The 25738-nt window shown below is 27.7% G+C and overlaps 1 protein-coding gene across 3 annotated transcripts in view; it reads left to right on the top strand.

Moving 5' to 3' along the window:
* Nucleotides 1–23524, top strand: part of LOC129980987 (WD repeat domain phosphoinositide-interacting protein 2-like) — a 50918-nt gene extending 27394 nt beyond the window's left edge. Inside the window, exons 9-12 of one of the 3 annotated variants that reach the window (XM_056091552.1) lie at nt 3530–3637; nt 7281–7381; nt 14143–14196; nt 19365–23524. In XM_056091552.1, the coding sequence (XP_055947527.1) occupies nt 3530–3637; nt 7281–7381; nt 14143–14196; nt 19365–19453 (352 nt within the window). In that variant the 3' untranslated portion in view covers nt 19454–23524. Of the gene's footprint in view, nt 1–3529; nt 3638–7280; nt 7382–14142; nt 14232–19364 lie in introns of all 3 variants that reach the window. The other 2 variants (XM_056091554.1, XM_056091553.1) reach the window with 2 other exon arrangements.
* Nucleotides 23525–25738: the final 2214 nt, after the last annotated feature.

Below are 25738 nucleotides of genomic sequence, written 5' to 3'. Positions count from 1 at the left end.
ATAAAAGTCAAAAATTTCGAAAACAAAGATTGTAAAGGACTGAAACAAACAAATGGTATGTTCAGTGTGAATGCTGTAAAAATTTTATTCAAAAGTTTGAAAACAAATTACGAAAGTTGCTAGCAGACAGGGCTGTACAGAGATGCAAGCAATTTTTTTTTAATCATATCAAAATTTGTTTAAGTTGCAGTACAGATGTGACGTAAACGGTCAACGAAATTTGCCATTACTCCCTGAAGTGTATCGGTGGAAATAGCTGTACATGCCACAAAAGCTCTTTAAGCTCGTCTAGTGCCGTGGATTTTTCTATAGACAGAGTCTTTCAATGCACCTATAAAAAGTAGTCATATTTGTTGAAATTGGGGGATTAAGGAAACCAATTCACATCTATTCCAGTGTATCCAACGGATCACTCAGCTCCCAAAGTATTCTTCCAGGAAGCGAAACACCTGTTCATTGCGATGAGGGCATGCCCCTTCTTGCATGAATCACTCAGTGTGTTATCGCTCCTCTAACGCTTACTGCGTGGCTAGAAATTGTTCAAAAATTGCAATGTAGCACTCGCTAGTGATGATGTTATGCATAGAAAAATGCCTCTATTGCATACCGCAGCCCAGTCACTTTGGCGAATGTAATTAAAAATTCTCGAACAAATTAGGATTTTCGGTTTTCCAAAACTACTATAATTTTGCTAATTCACAAAACCGTTTAGATGAAAATGTGCTTTATCTGAAAATCAGGTGCAGCCAACATCGAATCAGTCATTCTGAGCATCGTGTTCGCAAAGTCCCTTCCTTTGTTGCGCAGCTCGAACGAGTTGGATTTTGATTTGAAAACATACGAAGGCTGTTTCTCAATATTTTGTGCATGTTGGAATGCTTTAAAAGAGATTCTACTGTAATTCTTCGATCGGAATTTCTCGGATGTTCATGGATAATTTCAGAAACTGATGCAATATTTGCATGTGCACTTACCGTTTGCTTGCACCTTTGGTAGTTCGTAATGCATACAGCGCCATCTGTTAGTAACTTTAATTTCCAACTTTTGCATACAAATTTTTACAGTTTTCACATGAATTATAACGTTTGTTTCATTCCTCTATCGATCTTAGTTTTTTTTTTATTTTTAATTTTGAAATCAGAGTTTCTTTGCTGGACACCCTTTACTATGTATTAATCTAATTATCTGTCTAATTTAAATTAAAGTGAACATGATTAAACTTCAATAAATACAAAAGTATTTTTTGCTGAGACCAAGCATATTTTTATAGAAAATATCATTGCAGAAAACAGAATCGTTCGGCATTGAAGTCTTTTGTTCACTATGGAATAAGTTTTATGATTTATGCAATATTTTGCAGAATTATTCAATAAAAATTTCTATAATTTATTATAATATTCAGTTTCTATCTTTTTCGATGAAATTTTACTAAATTGTAAAGTTTTGAATATTACAATTTTGGAACAATCAACATTTTCATAACTTGAGAAGTGTGTCAACATCTAGGAAATTGGGTGCTGATTAGAATATCTTTTTTGAGATGATCGATGGAATGGTCTAAAGTCGCGCATTTTTAGAAGATAGTAATATTCAAATTTTCATAACTCATTAAATCAGTTTAGTCGCAACGGAGTGGACCTTTCTTTTTATTTAAAACCATTTGCCTTCAGCAAACAGTTGTTTTGCTAGGAAGATGGTTTATATTTATGCAGATATAACTTCTTGTCCTTGATTTCTGCTAAATTTTCAAACACAAGACTTTTATTTTAATTTACATATACTCTGTGTGTTGTGTACACGAACCTTTCTAATGGAGATCAGTTCCATAACATCATAGCACTATTAAAAACGCAAAAATCCGGTTCTTCTATCTATTAAGTTTTGTAACATTGTAACTTCATTTTTATACGACTGTAATCTACACAGATATTAAACAGAAATATTCTTCTTTAGCTTTCAACAACGGAGAGAAAAATCATGCTTTCGGATAGTTGAGAAACAATGGAAATGGTTAGAACTTCAGAGCAACAAAGTAACTTATTGTTGGGAATCATCAAAAAAAAAAAAAAATGCTAAAATTTTGTTAAAATTTCCTTTATTATGAAATTGGTATCATTAAAAATACATTTTTTTTAAATGATGTCAAATTCAATTCTGTTTAGTTAATTTCCAATAGTTATCATGGAAAAGCATGAAAACTCAGCTTAATTTTTAATTAATTAAAATTTCCAAATTAATCTCTTCAAGGTGCACATTCCCATATTTTAAGATTTATATTTGCCAAATTTGGTAGCTGTATGTTAAATGGTCTGGCCTGTAGAGCACCAAAACACACGTTCGTCTTTATTATTAATATAGATTAATTGTAATTAAATAGGCAAATAGAAGCTTACATTTCAAACTCTTATATTAGTCTTGTTTCATTGCTTTCATTCACATTAAATTTCAAAGAAACATTCTTACTTAATTTTTCCTCATTAAAACTGAAATAAAAGCTTGAATGAAGAAAAATATTAATAATTTTATTTCCATTTAATTTTTTAGTATGTCAAATCATTAAAAAGACAAAAATTTGGTGCCTGTAATTGGAAAATTTGAAGATTATATAAGTATGTGAAAGGCTCCTTACTTGCTTTTGAAGAGAACCTACATCCAATCAAATGACCATTTTTCTTTCAATTTAACTTTTATAGATTATGAACTATAAGATATGTCCTGCACTTTTTTAATGTACTGTGCCAGCATCTTTTTTTAAGTGGCAACTTTCTCAACTCTTATAGAACAGTAAATTTTATTTAAATTATGAATCATTTAAGTATTTTATCTTAGTTGAACACATGCAACAATGGAAGTTGCCAATCTTGTGAAGGATGTAGACCAATATCCAGTTGCATATTGAGAGTAAGAGACTCCCAAGACAAAACATTAATTTTTCTCCTCCCTATTATATTTCTCTGAAAATTGATAGAAAAGAATTAATATTTTGTCTTTATAGTGCCCCTTAAGAATATTCCATCTTCAATATTTCACCAAGTCTGGTAGCCAGCCATGTCTCTTCCAGAAAGTGAAACTTATATTTTTAATATAGATTCCATACAGCAAATTTTATTAGTTTAATTATTTACTTCAATCTGTATTGTAAATTTTTTTCATCATTAACTGTTAAACATATATACAGGATAATAGGGGAAATGGTTAAAGTATAATATTGAGTAAAACTTTTAATTTCGGAAAATCTTCTGATAACGTAATTCATACATCTTTATTAAGAATATTTTAATTCAAATAAAAGTATTGTTAAACTAAAAGTTTTAAATTAAAAATTCTATTATTGTAAATTATTCAGAATTTATTTTAAGAAGGCAGAATGCTGTTAGTATATGTATGTTTAATGTCTTTAAAAAATACTACTATATGCCCTTATAAGATTTACATGGTCAGAATTTTCTCTTTATCTATTTGGTATCTTTCTTTTAAGTGTGCTATGTTTCTTTTGTTTAATATTTACATTTTGAATGCTTTATTACAGCATTGACAAGATTCCTCGTGTCTTGGTAGTGTCTGGAGAAGGAATCTTATATATCTTGGACGTGGAACCCATAGAGGGTGGTGACTGCACACTTGTCAAGACACACAAGTAAATATATATTCTCTCTGCGTCTTAGCACAAAAGTTCTGACTATCCATAAGAATTCAAAATATCAGTGTATAACATTTCAGAATTCATAACAGAGTAAAACATTTCAGAGTTTCAGTCATTAGTTCCAAAAAGGAGTGTCATGAATCAAGATTGAAAATGTGACATTTGCCAGTATTTTTTAATTAGGGTGTTCAAACTTTTCTCTCTTTTTTCTTTTACTATTAGCTATTTTGTATGCAAAAGTGTCTGTGAAGTGAACATTACCGTATATCAAATACATTCTAATTATTATTATTATTATTATTTTGCTTTGTTTTCATTAAATTAATATTCCATTTTGAAACAACATGAGTGCTACTTTAGGACTTTGATAAATTAAGAGATGCCAACATAACTTTGTCCTGATTTTTTTTCTCTCTCTCTCTCTTCTTGTTCTAAATGTCATTCAAGTTCTGGGGAACACTGATAAATCTGTAGTTTCTTCCACCGAGAAGGAATCTGCTTGAAAATTAATGCTGTTATTTGTATCCAAATTCCAAATTTTAGAAAATCGCCACCTTACATGGAAGGTTTGGATCCAATATTGAAACAATTACCTTTGTAAAACAAATTACTGAAAAATATTCTGCAATTATTTTTTATATTATATATATATATATATATGGATACTTTCTTGCCCAACTTAGTGAATTTTATTGCAGCACATGATTCTGTAGTCTTGCTTATTCTCTAAAAGTGCTTATTTATTTTAAAGATAAAATTTTTTACTCACCATGAAAAAATAATATTGTATGAGAGCAGATGGTCCCTGTATATGGAGTGAAACTTCTGCATTAAGACATTTAGCTACAGTTGCTTGTAGTGAGGAAAGGATTTTAAATCTATCCATTGAAACAGGTTCTTTTTTAGTTTTGCATCAGAGCAGCTTTGTTTTTGCAAATTTGTTGCTTTTCTATGACCCTTTATCCAACGAAAATAAGTACTCTTGTCCATGACAAGTACTGAAGACTTAAATGATCTTTCCCACCATTTATTTTCAATCTGGTTTTTTACAGATTATTTACATTATTTTTTATTTCAATTTTTCACACTTACATTTCATTCTTTTCTTTCCCAAACACGGTTTTCAGCGTTCCTGTTACATTTAATGCTATTTTGGAGAGTGTTTTTTCTTGTTTAAATTATCTGTGGTTTATCATATGTTTTTATCGTTTCTAATGCTAATTAGAAATTTAGCAATTTTATGTACTATTATATGCTTATACATATCCATATCTTTGGAACAGTATAGCCAAATTTGGTTCTTATGCCATTAAACCACAATATCCAATTCAAGCATTGTAAAAAGTAATGTGTTGCTATGAATGTGTGTGCTATGTGTTGCTATGAAACTGTGGATTCAGAAGAGGATTTGCTTGCTGACTAAGAAACAGTTTTAGATTGAGGTATTTCTTTACAACTCTTGAAGATTCTGTCAGAAGGCAATTCTATTTTTGTTTATGCAACCACAGTGGAGCTTGTTTAGTAGCTTCATCTTCAGCAATGAGAGAAATGACCAGCTGCATCTTATCAATGCGCTTAGTTAATTCTGTAAAGAGTGTATCAAGATTAGTAATTGGATACATTTCTTCTATCTTGTTCAAAAGGATTATCTCTGCATTTCTCAAAATCACAGTATTTAAATCCAGAATTCTATGAAAGCATTCATGGTTTTATGGTATGATACAATATTTCTTTGAATATTGGGATAATTATGTGAACAGGCAGTTAATGATCCTTCATTGAAACCTATACTGTGCAAATTCAAACAATGTATTAAGAATTATATAAATGTTAAATTTTGTAAAACAAAGGATGAAAGAAATCTAATCTATATATCGTCTCTCTCAAAATTTAAAAAAAAAAAAAAAAAAAAATATTAGGTCATTGAAACAAATTAGGGCCCAATTTCCACAGATATTGTTGGGAGTGTATTTTATTGAGAAATACCATTGCTTTGTTTGATTGTATACCTTGCACTTGAAAGATGAAAATGCCCTTTCCCTTATAGCTTTCAATATTGATAAAAAATAAGTCAATTTTTGAATACAACAAATTTTTAAAAATAGACAATAAAAAGGTTTGTTTTCGGCATGTAATGCTTTATGAATATTGGAAATACATGAGTTTTGGAACTGTTTAAAAAAACATTTCGGCTGTTTATTTAAAGCATACTGCTGCTCTGTAATCTGTGAAAGAATTGGTAAATTTTCAAATGGTGAATTTAGATTGAAAGATCAATCAAGACTGGAATGGCGATATTACGAATGCTTTAGTGAAAGAAAGCCATAAAGTAACTAATGAGAAAATTGCAGAGTAGTTGAGCATTGATAATTCAGTCGGGTTTTGTCATTTAAGGTTGGTGACAACGTTAGAAAGTTAATTTTTTACAAAATTTTTCGTAAAATCGCTTGAATTTTGCTTCTAAATCTTTTTTTTTAAGTTACACTGATTTTTTTATTTACATTATAACAGTTTAACTCTATTTTACTTCTTTAAATACTATTTTCTCAAATTCTGAATTTTGGTAAAATTTTCTTATAAATTAAAATTTAATGCATATTTTTTTCTTCAAATTTAATGTGATAATTTATTAACATGTTTTGCAGTTCCTGAACTTGAGAATAAATAATTGGTTCATTTAAGAATATTCTTTAGTTTGTATTATACTTCACAATACGGAAGGGGGGGGGACAAACATTTTATGTTATTTATCAGTTGAACCCCAGTTTTTAAAAAATAGATAGAAATACAGCTCTTTTTTTTTTTTTTTTTTTTTTTTTTTTTAGTTCAGAAACTATGTAACATATTTCTTAAGTTATCTGTAAAATTGTAAAAAATTGATTTACCTCTAAATTAAAAGGGTTTTACTTTATACTTCTTTTCACCTAGGGGGGGGGGGATAAGAGAAAGAAAGAAACCTTTTATCCAACCTTTGAATAATTGCCGTTTAACTAGTATGTGTGGGCTATATAGGTGTTTTCCAATAATGTTTTATGCAAAATTTCCAAAAATAGATATTTTGCAGCTTTTTTTTTTTTTTTTTTAAACACTTTATCTCAAGCTCATTCATTTCCAAGCTCTGAGTACCGACCACATCATCCATTTCTTTCCTTGGTCATTACACTAAAGAGTCTTTTTGTGGATTATGTGTTATCAAGTGATGAGAAGTGGATTTAAATAGCAATGTTCAGTGCAAAAAAATAGCATGGGGGAGGGAAAAATGCTCAGCCATTTCGTGTTGTATGTGTTGAGTGTCATTCCTTTCAGAATTTATCCAAACTTAAAATAATGGTGTTGGAATCTCTAAAGTTTTACTGTGTTTTAAAATTGTAAGGTTTGTTCTTTTACGTATTGGGGTAGTTGCCTGTATAGGAGAAGTATTGGACAATTGCCCTGCAGAAAAGAGATGTGATCTAGAAATCCTCATATGTTATAGAAAATCAAAAAGCCTTTTCCGTGTGTGAAAGAATTTATAATGTTTAAGGATTAAATAGCTATTAATATGTTTCTACCATATTAAGTTATTTCCTTATCAATTTAATTCTTGTTTTTTTTACACCAGTAATTTTGTCTAACAATATTATGTTCATCTTTGCAGTTTGTTGGATTCTGATGATGAAAGTCTCGATGGTAGCCGATCCAAAGACTCCCCAGAAACTCCAGTGGATTCTCCAAGTGCACGAAGGCCATTCCAACCTGGTGAGTTCTGCTTTTCCCACTCTTTTAAATTCTTTTGTAAAAAAAAAAAAAAAAAAAAAAACTTATAAAATAAACTTATTGAATATTTTAATTGAAACATTTTTCTGAAAATGAAATAGATATTTATCTCCTGTACTTTGTACAGTAGTACGGAGATAAATAGAGTAGCATCTGTTGCTTACTCTATTGGAAAAACAAATCCACAGGTAAAATGTTCTTCCCCTTGAGTCTCATCTTATACATTGATGAGAAATTCTAGGAAATTGGTTGCATAGGGTGGCGACAGAAGCGGAAAGTCGGGGATTTCAGAGAAGAGGCAGGGAAATTGATAGAATATTTTAAAATCCTGAAAACTGCGTGCGGTAACGTTTCGCGTCAAGTATTCGCGCAATCTGCGATTTCGCGTTTTCGTTTCTGTACATCCGAAACTTAATATCGCCAAAACAGACACAGCAACAGCAACCCAAGATAGCTTTCTCTCATGAGTCTGGCGACTTTCGGAATTTCATTATCATAAAAAGAATCCTAAGGAATTTTTCAGAAAGATCGTTTTTCACTTTTCAAAAAGCAGAGAGTACAAATAAACTTTGATTATAGCTGCTTTAAACTCAAAATATTGCAATGATGCCATATCTTTATTAAAGATGATAATGTTGTTGAGAGAGGAATTTCGACCAATAAAGATTGTTTATGGGAGAATATGAAAGAAAAAACGTTTGGTTCAAAAACAATTGTTTGTGACAGCATTTAAGCAAATAATGGAATAAATAATTTTAAAGTGTTAAAACAATTAATTTTAAATATAAGGAATTCATGAAGAATGTAAAGAAAAGGGTGAAGGGAAAAAAATTATATGAAAGTTTGAAATGGGAGCGAAAAAAGGGGAAGCAGAGTATCACCTCAAAAAATTAAAAGAAAAAAAAAATTGAGGCACTTCAGAAAGAGTCCACACTTTTTAATTCACTTAAAGCAAGACATTGTTTACAACCAATTAATTTTTATTAATACTCAAATAATTGATTTTAAATTTATTATTATTTGTAATTTTTTACATTTTAATTTTAATAGGTAAGCATTTGTTTGTTGTTATCTTTAAATTAGTATTTTACATGTTTTATTTGTAATAAAAACGAAGTTAAAATACTGTTATTCATTTATAAAAGCATAAGTTTTTGATTAAAAGAAGTAATTTCTTATCACTTCTTGAAGGAAAAAGATTGGAAGTAATATTTGGCAGTTTCTTTTGTTTAAATATTTACTAAAATATATATTATTAGTTGCATATAAGCATACTTATATATATATATATATATATATATGGTACTTATGCAAAAAGCACTAATTAGTTATTGAATTGTTCTAAAATTTTGTGCAAAGATTACGATAAACTTTACTATTAAAATCATTTAACCTGTGTTGCAAAAAGTAGCTTTAATGTTTCCTAGAATTCTTATGCAGTTTTAGAAACGAAGTATTTTATTAAAATTTCCAATATTTTTTCCATATAAAAAATGTAATAGGCTATTTTAATATTTTTTTGGAATGTTCGTTACATTTTTTTAAAAAATGAAATTTTATGAAATATATATTTTTTTCATATTAAATAACTTATAAAATTATTATTTTAAAATAATTATATTTTGAGTTATTGTGTTCACACACACATTGTTTAGATTTCTTTTCAGTGGATTTCTCCAAATTCTTATAGAACTTGCATATCAAATAGAATTATTTTCATTATATAATTACTTTGTTCATAAATAAACTAGCAAATATCATTCAAAAACTGTTTTTATATGGGTGGGGAATGGGCTTCAGTTTTCATCTCAATTAGTAACAATGGCATAAATATATGACTGTTGATTTCAGCATTTGAAGAAATGTGTAGACATTATTTTTTATTCTAAAATAAAATCATAAACTTTTTTTTACATAAAATTAAATTTAGAAATGTGAAAAATTTGTTAGATTTAATATTGAAATGTTGTATTGCCTGCTTCAGAAACAATTCAATTCCTCTTTTTTTATCATGACGTAGTTTTTGTGATATATTTTAAGAATGGTGGAGAGAGATTAGCAGTTTGAAAAGCAGAAAGAAAGTAAATTGATATTAAATTGCATGTATAGAATAAATCTTATTTTATCATGTGTGATATATAAGCTATTAAGTTATATAGCATTGTTTAGTTCATGTTAATTAAGCTTGAAAATATGAGATGCCCATTCCAATCCTTATTACTCAATAGTTAGTTTCTAAATCGTGAAAGGTAGGCATATACTTCTAATTGATAAAATGCTTTAAATAAAAACAATATTTTACTTGCTTGGAATTGTAAATGTTATGATGTAAAATTTATGAAATAATTTTTTTAATAAATTTATGCATTCTCTCGGTCGTATTAATTAAATTTAGTAGGAAACAAATTTAATGCCGTAGCTCATTTTTTTTTTCATGCTCCCCCCCCCGTCCCACACCTGCCTTCTGAAGCAAGTAAAAGCTGCCAATTCATGGGGGCCATATGCCAAATTACTGCGGGGGAAAAGCAATATATAATTTTTGAAAAGACAAAATTTATGGAACTGTCATTGCATTGTTTTTATTTGATTTAAATATTCGGTAGAAATCATAAAATAGAAATTCAGCTAGTATTTAAAAATAAATAAATAAAAGATAACAAAATTTGTACAGGTAATGCAATATGATGAAAAGAATTCAATTATTTCATTACAAAATGAAATATTATTTTAAATATTGTTATAATAAACTATTTATATATTTGAAATAAAAGTTATTTTATTATAGTATTTGCTTGATATGATTTCCTTTGGCTGACATTTAGAAGTATTGCCACAAAACAAATTTTTCTTACACATTATGCAGCATTGTTGATGAAGCATGCTATTAAAAAAATTATGAAATTTACTTTATTTATAGATTTCTTGTCTTAAACTTTATATTTTAAGCAACCCTAGAAGGAGGGGGGGGGGTCCATTAAGCTTAAATATCATTTGAACACCCATATGGTTACTTAATTTAAGTTGTGATATTTCCAAATGCACTGGTTAAGGAAGTATTTAATTTAAAAGAATTATGAACTAGAGCCCTATTATGATGAAATTGCATATTTGACATTCATTGAAGCAAAATGCTATAATAAAAAAACGGTTCCATATTTACAGATAAATGCATTCTGTACCTACTTGGTTGTATGTTACAAGACTTTTCTACTGATCCAAATTGATTATTTTTGTGTCCTTAAATTGTGACTCATAAACATTTTCCTTTAAAAATGAGAAAGAAAAAAGTATTTTTGGTTTTTTAAATGGATTGAGTTTAATTTAAATTCATAATTAAATTCCTTGAAAATGGCTTATACTTTTAATGCAGTGGGCTTCTTTTTTTTTTTTTTTTTTTTTTTTTTTTTTTGAGATCTTACTATGAAAATCTTATACGTTTGTTTACTTAATTTCAAATGTAATTAAAGATGATTTCATTTTTTAATTAACTTCAAGATTCAATTTTTGATTTTTTAAATTGTAGTTTTTTTGTTATGTAATCCTTTGTGTGACCATCATGATTTGGAATTAAAAATTTATTTAACTAAGCATTTTTTTAAAAAACTCCTGTGTAAAAAAATGCCCCTTTTTTTGCCTAAAATTAAATGGACCTGTAAATGTTTCTTTTGAATATTTACTCTCACAAAATATAATCACTACTTCCAATGTAGTCTGATTGATCATTAGTAAGTGTATTTATTCTTCCTAATTTTATAAGGTTATTAGCTGATTAAAAAACTATGATTAAATTTAAAAATAAAATCTTCTCGCAATAAAGCCCAAAAAAAATTTGAAATTGTCCAAGAGTTATGACTTTTTAAGGGTTAAAAAAAAATTTCCTTGCAAATATCCAAGTCTCTAAGTAAAGGTCATAACTTCTTAACAAAAATCTATTCTTTATCCGTGACTTTTATGAGCATATTCAAGAACAACTCAGTCTTTTAAAAAGAATAATCTTCTGTTGCTTTATAATTTTAAATACATAATTTATATACAGTAATAAGTTCTAGTAATCAGTAAAATTTCTTATTTTCTCTCATACCAATTCTTAAATTGCTACACAATAGCTTTAAAAGAATAAAAGGGGGGGAAAAAACATTTTTTCCTGTATTTTGATATCTTATTCCTACTTGCAGTTTTTAACTTTATTTATTCAACAATTAATTTTAACTGATATTTTTTTTTCTTTTAATATATATAGTAGTATATTTTGTAAAATATAGTACTATGTACTTTTGTAAAATATAGTACTAGTACTATTTTGTAAAATATACAAATCATGTGTATTTAGTTGAAAAAAAAATGTAAAATTGATAATTAAATATTAGGAAAGGAATATGAGATAAAAGATTCCTATTAAAAAATAATCTTAATTTATCAGTGTCAATAAATGATGAATTAAAATCATTTTGTTAATTTTTTATCACAGTAATGGACTGATTTGAAGTGAATATATTTGTAATAAAAAAATACTGCTTATTGCCTCAAAGTATATTTAACTGCCTATTCTCAGGTGTCTTAAATACTGTTTTTTTTATTGTTTTTGAATAAAAATATAATCTATTTCTTGAAATATTGCAAATTTACCTTAACTTTTATGATCTTTGATTTTTAATAATTCAGTGAATCATTTTATCCCTAATTTTATCAAGATGTGAACCTATTTGAAAACATAAATGACTGAAAATAGTGAGACATGTAAAGGGAAGAATGAATGAAAACAAGTTGCTCAATTTAGTTGTGGAAAACAGAACTCCCATTTCAAGTAGAATGTTCAATCTCTAATTTTTGTCTGATATTTTTGAAGCCTAAAAAAAATTCACTTTACAATAAGATCTGGTTACATAACTTTTATCTGAGTTTCAGTAATCATTTAGTACTAAAATGAGTTTTGATTTAGTCAAATTGGTGCTTTTCAAATCTGTCACATTTAGCTGACTACCATAGACTCCATCAATCCCTCTGACAAACAAATAAAGATCATCATTCAACTTAACCAAAAATATACCTATTTGCTGAAATATCAACCATGAATGATTTCTTCACAAACTCTTTTCTTGTTGGAAAAAAAAATGAAATCAAAAACAAATTCATCTTTCATTATCTCATGTTTTTTGTTTTCTTTGATATCATTTTTTTTTTTATTTTCTTACTTTCTTCTTGACATTAATCAGTATCCAATAATTATTAGTAACTAATTTTTGTACATAAATAATGTGTAGATCACTTGGTAGATTCTTTAAAAATATCAGTTGTTCATTTGACATTAAATAATGGCAGGAGAGGACACTATCATGTTCCTTTCTTTAATGTCACTTCTTATTAGGTAATAAGTTATTCTAAAAGCATGAAATATATAGGTTTTTATTCCTAAATATTCAACGCTTGAAATTGTCAAGGATAATTGAAAACTCTATCCTGTTTGTCAGGAGAGATTTAAAAATGAAAATTAAATCTCACTTAAATTGCTGTATCCTACCGAGCCAAGAAATGTATTACTTTGCAACTTGCCTTGCAAATAACCAATGTAGGGAATGAATGGCACTTAAATTTTTTTTTATTTCATGCACATTATAAATAGAAAAGCGCTATCTTTTAGTAGTTGTTGCAACTATTTATTATTTTCTTCTCCCTTCTCAATTAATAAGTGTACCGATTTTGGTTTCATTCCTTCAAGCTCTAGACAGCTTCAAGTAGAGATGCTTATTTTATAACCACCATCCAGTATGTGCAGCATTTGACAGCCTTCTTGGAGAATTTGGAAACTGATGTTATGAATCTTATTCAAATTCTCTTCTTTCTAGTTATAGCTGTGCATTTTACTTTAGCAGAAATCTTTAATTTCATTTCTTTTGGAAAGAAAAATATTTAATTCTATAAGGAGCAATTTTACTTTTATATATTGATATCTCATATTTGATCTGAATATATTTAATCCTTAGAATGTTGAAGTTTTGCTTATATGTGCAATCATGCAATGCAACTGAAATGGTAACTCTGCAATAAATGTGCACTTTTAATTTCATTGTCATATTTAAATGATCTTGTGTGTGTCTAATCTCTAATGTATTTTTGTGCATTGTGTTTCCTCTTTAAAGTTTCTACAATTTCTGTTTGTTTCAGTAAATGTATATACAGGATATCACAGATAATTTTTATACACTTCGAATAACTATTACATATAGATTTAAATACTAAGGGTCAGAATTTATTTCAACTATGGATGGGTGGAAGCAGTAATCACCATGACAGTTGATGCATTACTTCATTTATAAATAAATTAAATGCCTATTTTGGTGGAACTCTAGTAAAAAAATTGTTAAGGCTAAAAGAACAATGAGTAAGGATACTTAGCTTTAGATTGAGGGGCCAATAGTAACAGAGAATTTGTCTATAAATCATCCAATTTGCTGCACAATTATTGTCAGTGTATTTTGTCAGCCATTCTTGGACAATGACAACCAACATTTTGATTGCCTCCAGTAATTAATTGAATTTTACATTTGCGTTAATTGTTGTCTTTTAATAGTTAATGTAATAGTTATTCAAAATGTATCTAAATTTTTAAAGATATTCTCTATTTTTATCTTTTAAATAAAAATAAATTATTGGAAGGGAATAATAAAGGCAGAAATAAAATAAAATCCATCCCTTAGTTTCCCTTGAACTGACTGTGTTCTTTCTGTTTCTTCCTTGTTTTAAAGGGGGCACGAGCTATGCAGCCATAGTGCGGGGTGCGGAAGCGGGAACGGCCCAAGGTGTGTAATGCATGGACCTCGCCCTCTTGCATGAGGCATGTCTCCACTTTTTATTCTTTGCTTTTTTTCCCCTCAACTTATTGTTTGAAGCAAAAGCACCAGTATATATTATTTTTTTTTTTTTTTTGGAAAAAGAAATCTTGTCAATTTGTTTTACTTTCTTTATTTTCATCAACAACTAGAAAAAAAAAGTATAAATTGAATTAAACAAATTTTTAAAGCTATGTCAGTAATTTTGAAATTTTTTCAGAGCTTAATTTTTTAGATTAAAGGGAATTTAAAATTAGTGTATGTAACTAAAAACTTTTCTTTTTCCAGTCAAATATGAATAATAGTAATTTCAGAATTAATTGAAAAACAAGAAAATAGTATTGTTGCAAAGATAAATCTTTGTGCAGCATGGAGGTAATTGCCATTGAGAGCATGTTATGACTAATTTCCATTAAAAAGAATTTGAAGATGAAAATTACATTTAGTGAGTATAATTCCTTAGAAACTAATAAATTAATGTAATTAGTGTTTGAGTAATTTTTTATTGTCTATAGTAATTGCATTACATTTAACCCTTTTCACTCGGAAAAGTAATTAGATGCAAGATTATTAAGAGAATACAAAAGCTCGCTTAATTATGAAGAGGTATTAAAATACAAGGTGTAATTTCATTTTTTTAAAACCTCACCTTGTCTTTTTTCTACAATATATATATATATAAATAAAAACTGTTTTAGTCATGTTTCAATTGGTGACTGTGAGTCACCTCTCAAGAGCAAAGGATTAACAATTTTTGACTTTTTTTTTAAATTAATGTTTAAAGAAGAATTTGTAACAAAAAAAGACCAGTTTTACAAATAATATACTTTAATTTATATCATTTTATAACAATATGAGTTTGCTCAGATTTTATATATATATATATATATATATATATATATATATATTTAATGAACCTTGAATTTTTGAAGGAGACTATCATACATGCAACAACAATTGGGTATGCATTTTTCTTCATTGTGGTATATTTAACTAAAATGAATTGAATGAATTTTCAGAATTGAACTTGAATTTTTAATCACTAAAATGAAAACAATACTTTTTTATGAAACATCATGCTAATTACTTTCTTTTTTTGTTAGTATTTTAAAAGATATGCTGAATATTTATGCAAAACTATTCACTCAGAAACTTTCCCAATATTTTAAATAAATATTTAAAAAAATGTTCTGTGTCGCATTTGATTTGCCCCAAGCATATTTTTGCCAAATTGCCAATAATCTCTTTCTTTCTCCCCACCCCCTCCTTATTTTCCCCCTTTTTCTTTCTTTCTTTCAACCTAAGGCTGTAGTGTGTGCGTGGGGGGGGAGGGGAATCAAATCAATGAAATAAAGAAAATTCTTAAATTACAGTCAGTCATTGTTTTATTTTTGTTCATGCTCAGTACTTTTCAGATCATAATGGTTCAAGTTTGAAAGGAGTCATGATCTCAACTCTGAGATCGTCAGTTTTGATCATGATTGTGCATTAAACCTGGTAAAGCATTTCAATCTGCTCAATCGTTATTGATCATGTTGTAAGATTTGGGATGGAGATAAAACTGCAGTTATGTTCATTTTGTGATATGAATCTGAATTAAAATGTTTTTAAAAAAAGGAAATAAGTTTCTCTTATCAATTTTTGAATTACACATGGTTATTCTTGGATGATTCTTTTATTATCAGTTTTAAATCTTAGTATACTTAGTATACTTAGTATGACACTCATTCTGTGACAATTTTCGACCTAACATATGAACTTTTAAAGTTTTATTTCAATAAAGTAAGTTCTTAAAAAAAAAAGAAAAAAAAAAGATTTTAACATATTACATAGCTCAAAATTGTTTCAAATTATTTTGTGTTCTTATTTCTTATGAATCTTATTATTTTTTTTTTCATTTTTTATTTTGTGTATTTATATAATTAGGGTTTAATTAATATTTTTAATTAATTAGTTTTGTCATTGTTCTGAACTCTTTTTATTGGATGTTCTGGATGCGTAATTTAAAAATTTAGTGATGGTGAATTTAAAATGTGTAATATTTATTGCATATAAATTACTGTATTAAATTACCCCACCACCAAAATTGTTTAGATGTCTAATGCGATGGCAAAATCAAAGTAAGTAGTCACTCTTGATAAGAGACTTGCATATAAGACGCAAGTCGATAATATCCAAAGCAAATTTAGAAAGATAGAAGGTGCCTTGTATCCACTGATTCCAAACTCTCGTTAAGCAGTGTGTCTGTTAGTTCCTATTATATTCTTTGATAAGTTATGCTTCCCCTGTTTGGGGAGCGGCTGCAAAGACCCATATAAAAAAAAAAAAAAAAAAAAAAGGTCCTACAAAACTAGATAAATACCTCAACTCGAAATAAAAACATTCCTTAAATGACCGACCACTGAGGAATATTTTAAGATAATCTCTATAAGATATTACCAAAAACTTGACAAAAATAGCAACGAGGCTATCGTTGAAATTCCGATGGACGACCCTAAAAACAACAGGGGCCGGAGAAGACCTCCTTTACTGGCATCTGCCCCTTGATCCTCTCCTCACACCCCTGAACTGGCCTAATAATGGCCAATGCACTTCGTAGGATGAAAATATAAAATGAAAGTACATTTATAATTGAATCATTAAAATACCCTTCTCATCCCGTGCAGGTTTTTCCACTTTTTTAATGTCAATTGTAGTCGAATAATACTTAGATATTTACCATCAGTGTAATAGCTGTAATTAAAATATGATGCTCAGCATATACTCATTCAGTCGGATGAAAAATAAGATGTCGCTGAGCGCAAGTACTTTCAGAGAACCACCAAATCATTGCCATTTATTACAATCTGACTATCTCCGACTGAAAATAATTAAAAGCATGACAATCATAAGTAAGTTCTGTATTGTTAACTAAAAGAAGAATAAATAGCAAATGCAGAAGTCAAGCTGCATTATTGCATTGCTTGTTAAAAAAAAAAAAAAAAAAAAAAAAGTGCTTTAATGTTAATTTTTAAAAAAGAGTATGTGAAAAGTAGGGTACTACAATTACATAGCATAAATAAGCTTTTTGACAGAAGACACGATCTCCGGTAAAGCGCGTGATGAAACAATTGCAGCAGAATAATAAGCAGATGCTAGAAAAAGCATATTAATCAAAACTCCCATAATAAAACAAGAAATGCATAGAAATTCAGAAATGCAGGTGTTAGAAATTTACAAATTTGTTAGTTTGAGAAGTGTGTGTGTGGTAGAGAAAAGCCAGCAAAATCTGCTCTATCGAGATTGAATGAGCCAAAGAGACTTATATCAAAAGGATACTCTTTTGCTTTTAATTTTATTGCATCTGAGACATTTTCCCACTGCTGGCTTTAATTATTTTTATTATTTGGTATGGAGCTTCATTTTAGTTTGCTCATGCATTTAAAAAATTGTTGGTGTGTTCAGTAATAATTTATTTAATATTTACAGTGATGAGGCTTTCTTTCTGTTTTAACTTCTGACACAAGACCATTGCAATTTTGTTTTAACAATGAGAGATATTTTTGCAAGTTATTATTCAAACATAAAATCTGAAAATTTCTAAAACCTTAAAAGTTTTCATAGATCTGTTTTGATTGAAAAAAAAATATTTTTATGATAAAAGATTTTTCTGTATAATTATTCATTTGGAAATCAATGACAAAAAGCAATAACAGAACAAAAATATAATTCGTTTAAAGATATAAAAATTTCACGCTATAGATGAAAATTTATTAATAAAAAAGTAATGAAACGGGTGTTTTAATTGACTTTCCAATAGATGATACTAGTTAAAAGTTTTAAATTTTGCTTGAAATTATATGGATTATGATTCTGGAAACTAATTTAAAAGTTCGAAATTATCGTTTGTAGTCGCAACTTATCTTTTCAACTTTAATACCATATTTGCAACTGTTGATTTCTACAGTAATTTATTATTCCTTAAAGCGGTTTTTTTATAGTTTCATTAAATTTAAAATTTTATTGCTTTTTTTTTATTTAATAAATGGCAAATGAATTGTATTTTTGAATTAAATATGTAGAAAAAAAAACACAGAAAAGATGAAATTTTTATCCTCCCCCCCCCAAAAAAAATGCATATTTTCTTGAACTTAACAAGGCTTATTTGCTTTGTGTACTTCTAAAATTCCATATTAGTAGCATTTATATAAATTTAAAACTTCTCAATTTGATTTTTTTTAAAAGTTAATACATAGCTTTAGATTTAACTTTTTTTTTAAATTGAGAAAATTGCAAAATTTTTTTTTTTTTTTTTTTTTTAAGAATTGGTTTTTTTTAAAAAAAAAGATGCATACTTGTTCTTTTCATGCTTGTAATTAAACTATAAAATTCAGAAAAAAATTTCATAATTGTAATAAAATTACAAAGTGATAAAAATAGGCATTGTCTTATGTCATCGATTTTAAAATGTAACAACTGTCAATTAAAAAATGTTAAAGGACAAAAAATTAAAGCATTATAAATTTATATGATATGCTTTTTATAAATAAAGCTGGGAAGTAGCAAAGAAATGCAATACCTTTAGAATGCTGCATATCCGAGTAATGTAGAGACTTGTATTAGTCTTTCTAAAGAGGTTTTCTCAAAAAAAACTTTCACTAAATGCATCTTTCAGTGCTTTATAAGAGTTTGCATCAAATCTCTTATAAAGTTCTTCTGTGTGTGAAAAGAGCTTAACAGGAGATTATTAAAAGAGTATTACATATTTGGCGTAGCATCTTTTAATAATCAACTCTTGATGCAAAATTATGAATCTTTAGTACAATATCTAACATTCCTGAAAGTGTGTGGGATATATTTGAATATCATCATTTCCTGATAATCATAGTATACATTTATGAATTAATAGTTTTATAACTATACAGTGTTGTTTTTATTGTAAGTACCGTGTACAGTGTTGTAACTTATATTTGTAAGTACAGTCTGATTACCTTTTTTACATTCTTGTTAGTTCAACCTATGTAAACGAGCATACTTTTTTTATTGTTTGCATTCATTGAATCATATATTAGATCTTTTTTGCAAGAAACTTGACTTATACAAAGACTATCTTTTTTAAATTTTATATTGTAATAAAAAAATAAAATTTACTTTTTTAGAATCAGAACAAGAGTGTAAAGCTCCGATCACAGCCCGAAATGACTATGAAAATGATTTTCCACCCATGGTATCGAAGGTGGACCAGTAAGACACTACATATCAATTCACACACACTGCTTGTGTTCTGCTTCACAGCTGCCTGGGAGAGTTAATTTAAGCCTTTAATAAATCATAGCAAAAAGCAAATACTGTTTACAAAGTACACTCTCCATAATTTTTTCTATGGTTAAAAAAAATGAACCCTACCCTATGCTCATAATTTCTACTCAGGCTGATGTAAAACAAATAAAAAGCAATCCGTGAATTATGTGATGAACTCCATTACAATGGGGTTGCTTCAGCATTCAGAAACTCCAATGTTTCTAAAGAGTGGCAGTATTCAAAATCGTATATAGGAATGTTCCATGACCATTATTTGAAATTTTGATTAATTTTCCGTACTGAAAGTTACTAGGGTAAAGAGTTTTTAATGATATCTCTCAAAAAAATTCATAAAAATAAATATGTAATGATAATGATTAATTAAATTATTCATATGTTTTTGGCGGTGCCGAATATTATCTTACTGGTATTTATTTAACAAGATAAAGTATATTTTTGGTATGGCATCAGATTTCTTATATTACTCTAAAATTAGTGTTGAATTTTATCAAATCTCAAACTACTAGTAACTTAAATATTGTTTCTTTTTCTTTTGGAATATCATGAGAAAAAAAAATATCTATTTTGTCACATTTTTATTTCTTATACCCTATGAACAATGAGTACTGATTAAAATGACTTTATTAAATGCATATGAATAAAAATGATCACTTAAAAAATGTAATATAATTTATCAATCATCAATTAAAAGTTTTGATGCATTGTTAACAATTATTTTATTGCCAGACTATTTGCAAGTGACACACTTGTAAAAATATCAGATCCGGGAATAATAATCTGCTTTCTATTTTGAGAAATTTATTAATATTGAAATCTGTTATAATTAAATAAAACTTTTTTTTTTCTTACTTACGACTTAGCTTTCTTAGATTACAAAGTAGGATAATGAACAAATAATAAAAGTATGCCAAAAAATAATAATTCATAATTATAGAATTAAAATATGTGTAAATTTCGGATGCTATTCCAATTATTCATGGATATCCTGTATATTTCTACTTTAATTCCAATTTAAATACCAGCAATAAAATGTATAAATATTGACATTTAATATTATTATAATAAGTGAATAACTATATAAGTTATTGTTGTAATCATGTAAATAGTTATTTTGTCTTGTATATGAAGGCTACTGAAACGTGATTATTTGTATCATATTTGTAATCTATGTAAAAAAAAAAAAAAAATGAAATTTTATTTCAGTTATCCATTTTTTAGTTACATATTTATACATTAACTTATTTTATAGAAAAATGACTCTTTGTTATTCTTTTCAGATGTTAAATGATAGTTGGAATGTGAGATTTGAACTCCCCATTTATTATATGCTCTTATTTCTTTGGTTTTGGTTTCATTATCATAGTTTTAAACACAGTCGTATAAGCATTTAAATGAATAATCTTGATATCTTTCAATGCTATAAGTATCCTAATTTTGGTTACTACATTCATAATTTATTGTTGGTAAAGATATTACATTACCACATTGTGACTTTCTGTTACAACTCTGTTGTGAAAAGTTAAATCGATAATGGATTAAATATTGTTTCAAATTATAACAAACTAATTATATGACTAAAGCTGAAAAATAATTTTAACTTTTAGAGTCACAGTCTGTGATCACTTATGTTTGTCTTTTGAAAATCAGCTTAATTTCACAATGTTAATGATTGTGGTTTTTTTTTTTTTATTTTTTTTTTTTTTTTTGTCTCCTTTTAATGTATGGGACAAAATAATGATAAATGTTTTTTTGCCTTAAGTTTGTAAACATTTGCTTAAGTAATTTATTTGTTGCATATTTACTCTTTCTACAGTCTTTTAAATATCACTTTGAAGGGTGCAAAGCAGCTGAACAATTTTCAGAACTCTACAAATTATTATTCTCTTCATCCAATTCTGGAAATAATAACTGTGTTTTGTTTGACTTATAACATCTTTTATTTCGTGAGAATTCATTTCATATTGCTTTGAGAAATAAAATTCAAGGTGGCTACAGAAACCAAAAAAAATTACCTTAAATAAACTTGCACAACGTATCCCTTTCTCCTTACTCAGAATCGCTTTATGTGTACAATATGCATTATAAAAAATAGTTTTAGTAGTTATTTAATTTGAAAAAAAAACTATTTATGTAAAATTTTATTTTAAAAATGGAACGAACATCCAAAAAAAATTTATTAAGACAGTGTTTCTTATATGAAAAAAATACTGGAAAATCTTGCAAAGTACTTTGCTTCTAAAACTGCTTAATTCTTAGAAACATTTAAATTACTCTTTGCAACACAAATTATTTTAATAGTTCGATTCAAATTTAATTGACCAACAGTTTCAAAGTCAGACTCGAGATTTAGCAGCATTTTTTTTTTATTGCAAATTGATTGAAATATTAAAGAATTTAAATAGGAAGATTTTGCTTCCTCGTTGAGAAAATTGCATCTCCTTCTTAATTAACTGATGATATAACCCTCGAAGGAGAGGTTACTTCATTGAGGTGATGTAACCCTCCAAATCTCAAATAATGGACTATTTTAAATGTTCATAAAATACACCTACATTTTTCTATCTTAGAGGAGGGGTGCTATATTGAGTTTAAGTTAAGTTTTTATTCCAGAGCAATCATTTGAGCTGCTTCTGTACACTTTTCAGCTGCTCCTCTCCATCTCCTGTTTCTCGCTTTGGGTTTTGTATAACAATTGGTTTTAAAATACTTTCATCATTATTATAATGATTGTGAAGGGGGAAAAAAATGTGTTTATTGCGCTTTAAATAGATAGGCTTGTTTTGTTATTTTTTAATGTAAACTGAACCTCATTGTGTCTTGTATTGCATCATTTATAGACATATGTTTGTAATATTTAAAGATTTTTAAAAATATTGTGAGTGTCTTTGCTTATTGTGTATAATTAATACTTCATTATGTTAATAAATCATTGTTTATTTTAATTTTTTTCCAAAATAAATTCTAAAGGTGTTTGTTTACACCCTCTTTTGATTGTCAGATGCAACTGAAATTGGCAGGAACTTCAGGCAGTTTTCCCTCTCATCAATCCCCCCCCCCTCCCTTATTTCGTTTGAAAGAGGATTTCCTTCCCTAGTATCATTTACATTTAGATCTCTTTCTTCTGATCTGGTTTTCATTACAAATAAGATTCAAAATTATTTGCACTTTTATTGTGCAAAAACAAGTGCACAATGAAAAGTTTTATAGCATGATGAATTATTGTAATTTCAATTTTAATTGATGTTAGAAAAAGGTTTTTACCATCTCAAGAAATGGACCTGAAAAATTAATTTGTAAGTAAGAATAAAAAGTAGGATCTTGGACTATTAAAGATTGTTTTGGCAGGAGTTAATTTTTCTAGGAAATTCTCTTGTAAGATTACAGAGACATTTTCTGTACATTTTTTTTTCTGGTGAAATAAATAGAAGTTGAAAAAAGTAAGTCTAAAATGAAGGCACCATAATTTTTTTAAGTGTTTCTTAAATTTCAATTAAATGTGAAATTAAAACAAGTGTTCTAATGCTTTATATTTTAAAAATGAATAAAAAGGTGACAAGTCTATTTATTAAGGTAAATGCATTATTTCCGCTGAAATTAATCCCATCTGTATCCTTGTACAAAAGGAAAATTCTTTAGTTACTCCATCTAAATCCTTGAGAGTTTGCCTGGAGAACTTGCTTTTAAAATTTCAGACATTCATGTCTGTTGTATATACATATGCATAGACATAGAGAAAATGTTTTGTGTATATGATGTTAAATCGACTTTGTATGGATGTATAAAGTTCAACAGTATGCCAAAGGTAATTTGCAAGAATATATATCTGCAAATTTGAAAGATTTTGTTTCTGTGCTTTAAATGCGAATTTTACTCAGTATATTTATTTATTATTCTAATTTTATTTTGTTTTCTGTAAAATTATAAACCGGAGATTTTTATGACAGTGTGCATCTCAAAGTGATCAGTGTTTGTATAAATAAAAGATTTAAAAATGCAATTGAATCTGATGTTTTTTTAAAGTATATAATTGAAATTTAATTCCTGCTCACACCATCTTTTATAATTTCAGCTACAACTTTAAAATAATAAAATATAATCATCCTGAAATGAATAAAATGTTTTTAAAGGACAAAAAAAAGTCATGTCATGATGTTAAACCATTTGCAGCTGTGAGGAAAATAAATCATATAAAACGTCAATGCATTGAACAAAAACCTATGAACTGTGGAAGAGCCGTCATAGAAATGAGGGTGGGGGGCCTTTGATATGAATTAGATTTGATTTGATATTCAATCAGCATTACATAATAGCAAATGCTTCAGTGTGATGCAGAATGAATGATGTTGGAAGTCACATTCATTAAGATTCACCCTCTCTGGAATAAATCTACAGGTTTCCCCAAATTTGTTAGCTCTCTACAAAAAGAAAGTTTCTACTTTATAACATAAATGTTACCTTAATCTCATTGTTGAAAAATCATATTTATAGATATGAGAATCTCTCATTATAAAATTACAAAAAATGTCAAAAGTATTTTTTCCTGCATAATTATGGATTTTTTTCATTGTAATATTTATTTCTATTCACATATATGTATCTCACAAGTCACACAGTTTTACATGTTCCAATTAAAATACAGAATAAAGAAAAAAATTCAACATCCACTAAGAAAGGAAACTGGTTCACACTTCTTGCCACTTTCCATGCAAATATATTATGCACTTGGAGAAGCTAGATACTTCAAGACAAAAATGGATGTCCAAATGAAAAAGAACAAGATTCAGTCAAACTGTTATGTTGTTGGTTCACATTCAACCGAATAGGGCTGTTTGGACTTGAGAAACTGCATCACTATTGCACATTAAAATTTTTTTTTTTTTTTTTTTTTCATATTTATAATTTGAAAGGGTATTTTTCATTCCCTAGCTGTCAGAAATTCTATTTCCAATGTAACTCGCAAACATATCAAAGAAGATTTTTTTTTTTACTACGATTTCATGTTTGTCATCCTTTGTCTGTAAATGCACTCGTATTCAAAATTAAAGTGAAAAACAAAATCCGTGAAAACTGATGAACTGTTACCAAGAAATTTACCACAGAGATATATTATGATGCAAGAAAAAATATAACTTTAGTAAAGATTTTAATTGTGAATTAAGAAACAGGGTATATCAAAAAGTGTTAAATTATTAATCAGAGATAAAGCATAAGTCTGTATAATGTGGAGTGTGACCATTGCTCACAATGAGCTCTTACACTGTTTATGAATGTGTCAATAAATGTTTTTGGCAACAAAATCAATTTGGCATTCTTCCAAATAACACATCTTTTAACTCTTGGGAGGGATTTTACGCTCTGCAGTGGTTCTTCCTAGACCATCCAATACATGTTCAAGAAGACTGAGATAAAGACACCTCGAAGGCCAATCCATATGCCGAATATCCTCTTCAAGAAAATTTTGAACTATCTGAGCTTTGTGTGATCGCGCATTATCATCCATAGTGGTTTTTTTGAAATCGCTATGATCTCACTATTAAATGAAACAAGATTTATTCTGAATAAAGAATTTTTATTCCTTTCAAAACAAAATTCTATTCAATTTTACCAGCTACTTTAAAATACAGAACATTTTTATGCTAGTTGAAATAAGTTCTGCAAACATTTCTTATATTGTTTTAGACTACAGTTTTAACTATTAAACATCTTAAAACTAAATACATGGTTTTTTCATATAAGAAATTAAAGTTACCAACATGAAATACTAATGTTTCGCCATTTTAAGATACGTTGTGGGATAGAATGGTTATGACATTTTACAATGAAGCAGTAATGCCTAATTAAATTTAAAAGTCAATGTAGTGAATGTAAAATGTTTGCAATGAGTTGAAATCAAAAAAATTGCTGTACTATTTTGAGACCTTATTTCTCACAATTGCATTGGAAGTACTAGTTGTGGCTGTATATATTTGCATATATGTTACTCACTTTTAAAAACTTTTACACTAATCAAACACCTATAAACTAGAAAAATAAATAAATAATAAAAAAATGTTGTTTAAAAAGTTTTCAAATTTGGTTCTTTTTGTCTCATTTATCAAGCAAAAAAAATTAATAAATAAAATAAAGTAGTAACACATCTGCACTTTATTATATTCATTACTTCAAATGCTAAGAAACTTTGCTAAGTTCATAATTTTATAGTTGTATTATC

Source organism: Argiope bruennichi, chromosome 8, assembly GCF_947563725.1.
Source record: "Argiope bruennichi chromosome 8, qqArgBrue1.1, whole genome shotgun sequence".
Classification (NCBI taxonomy): domain Eukaryota; kingdom Metazoa; phylum Arthropoda; class Arachnida; order Araneae; family Araneidae; genus Argiope; species Argiope bruennichi.
The sequence above is the reverse complement of the archived record's forward strand: the minus strand, read 5'-3'. Positions and strand labels throughout refer to the sequence as shown.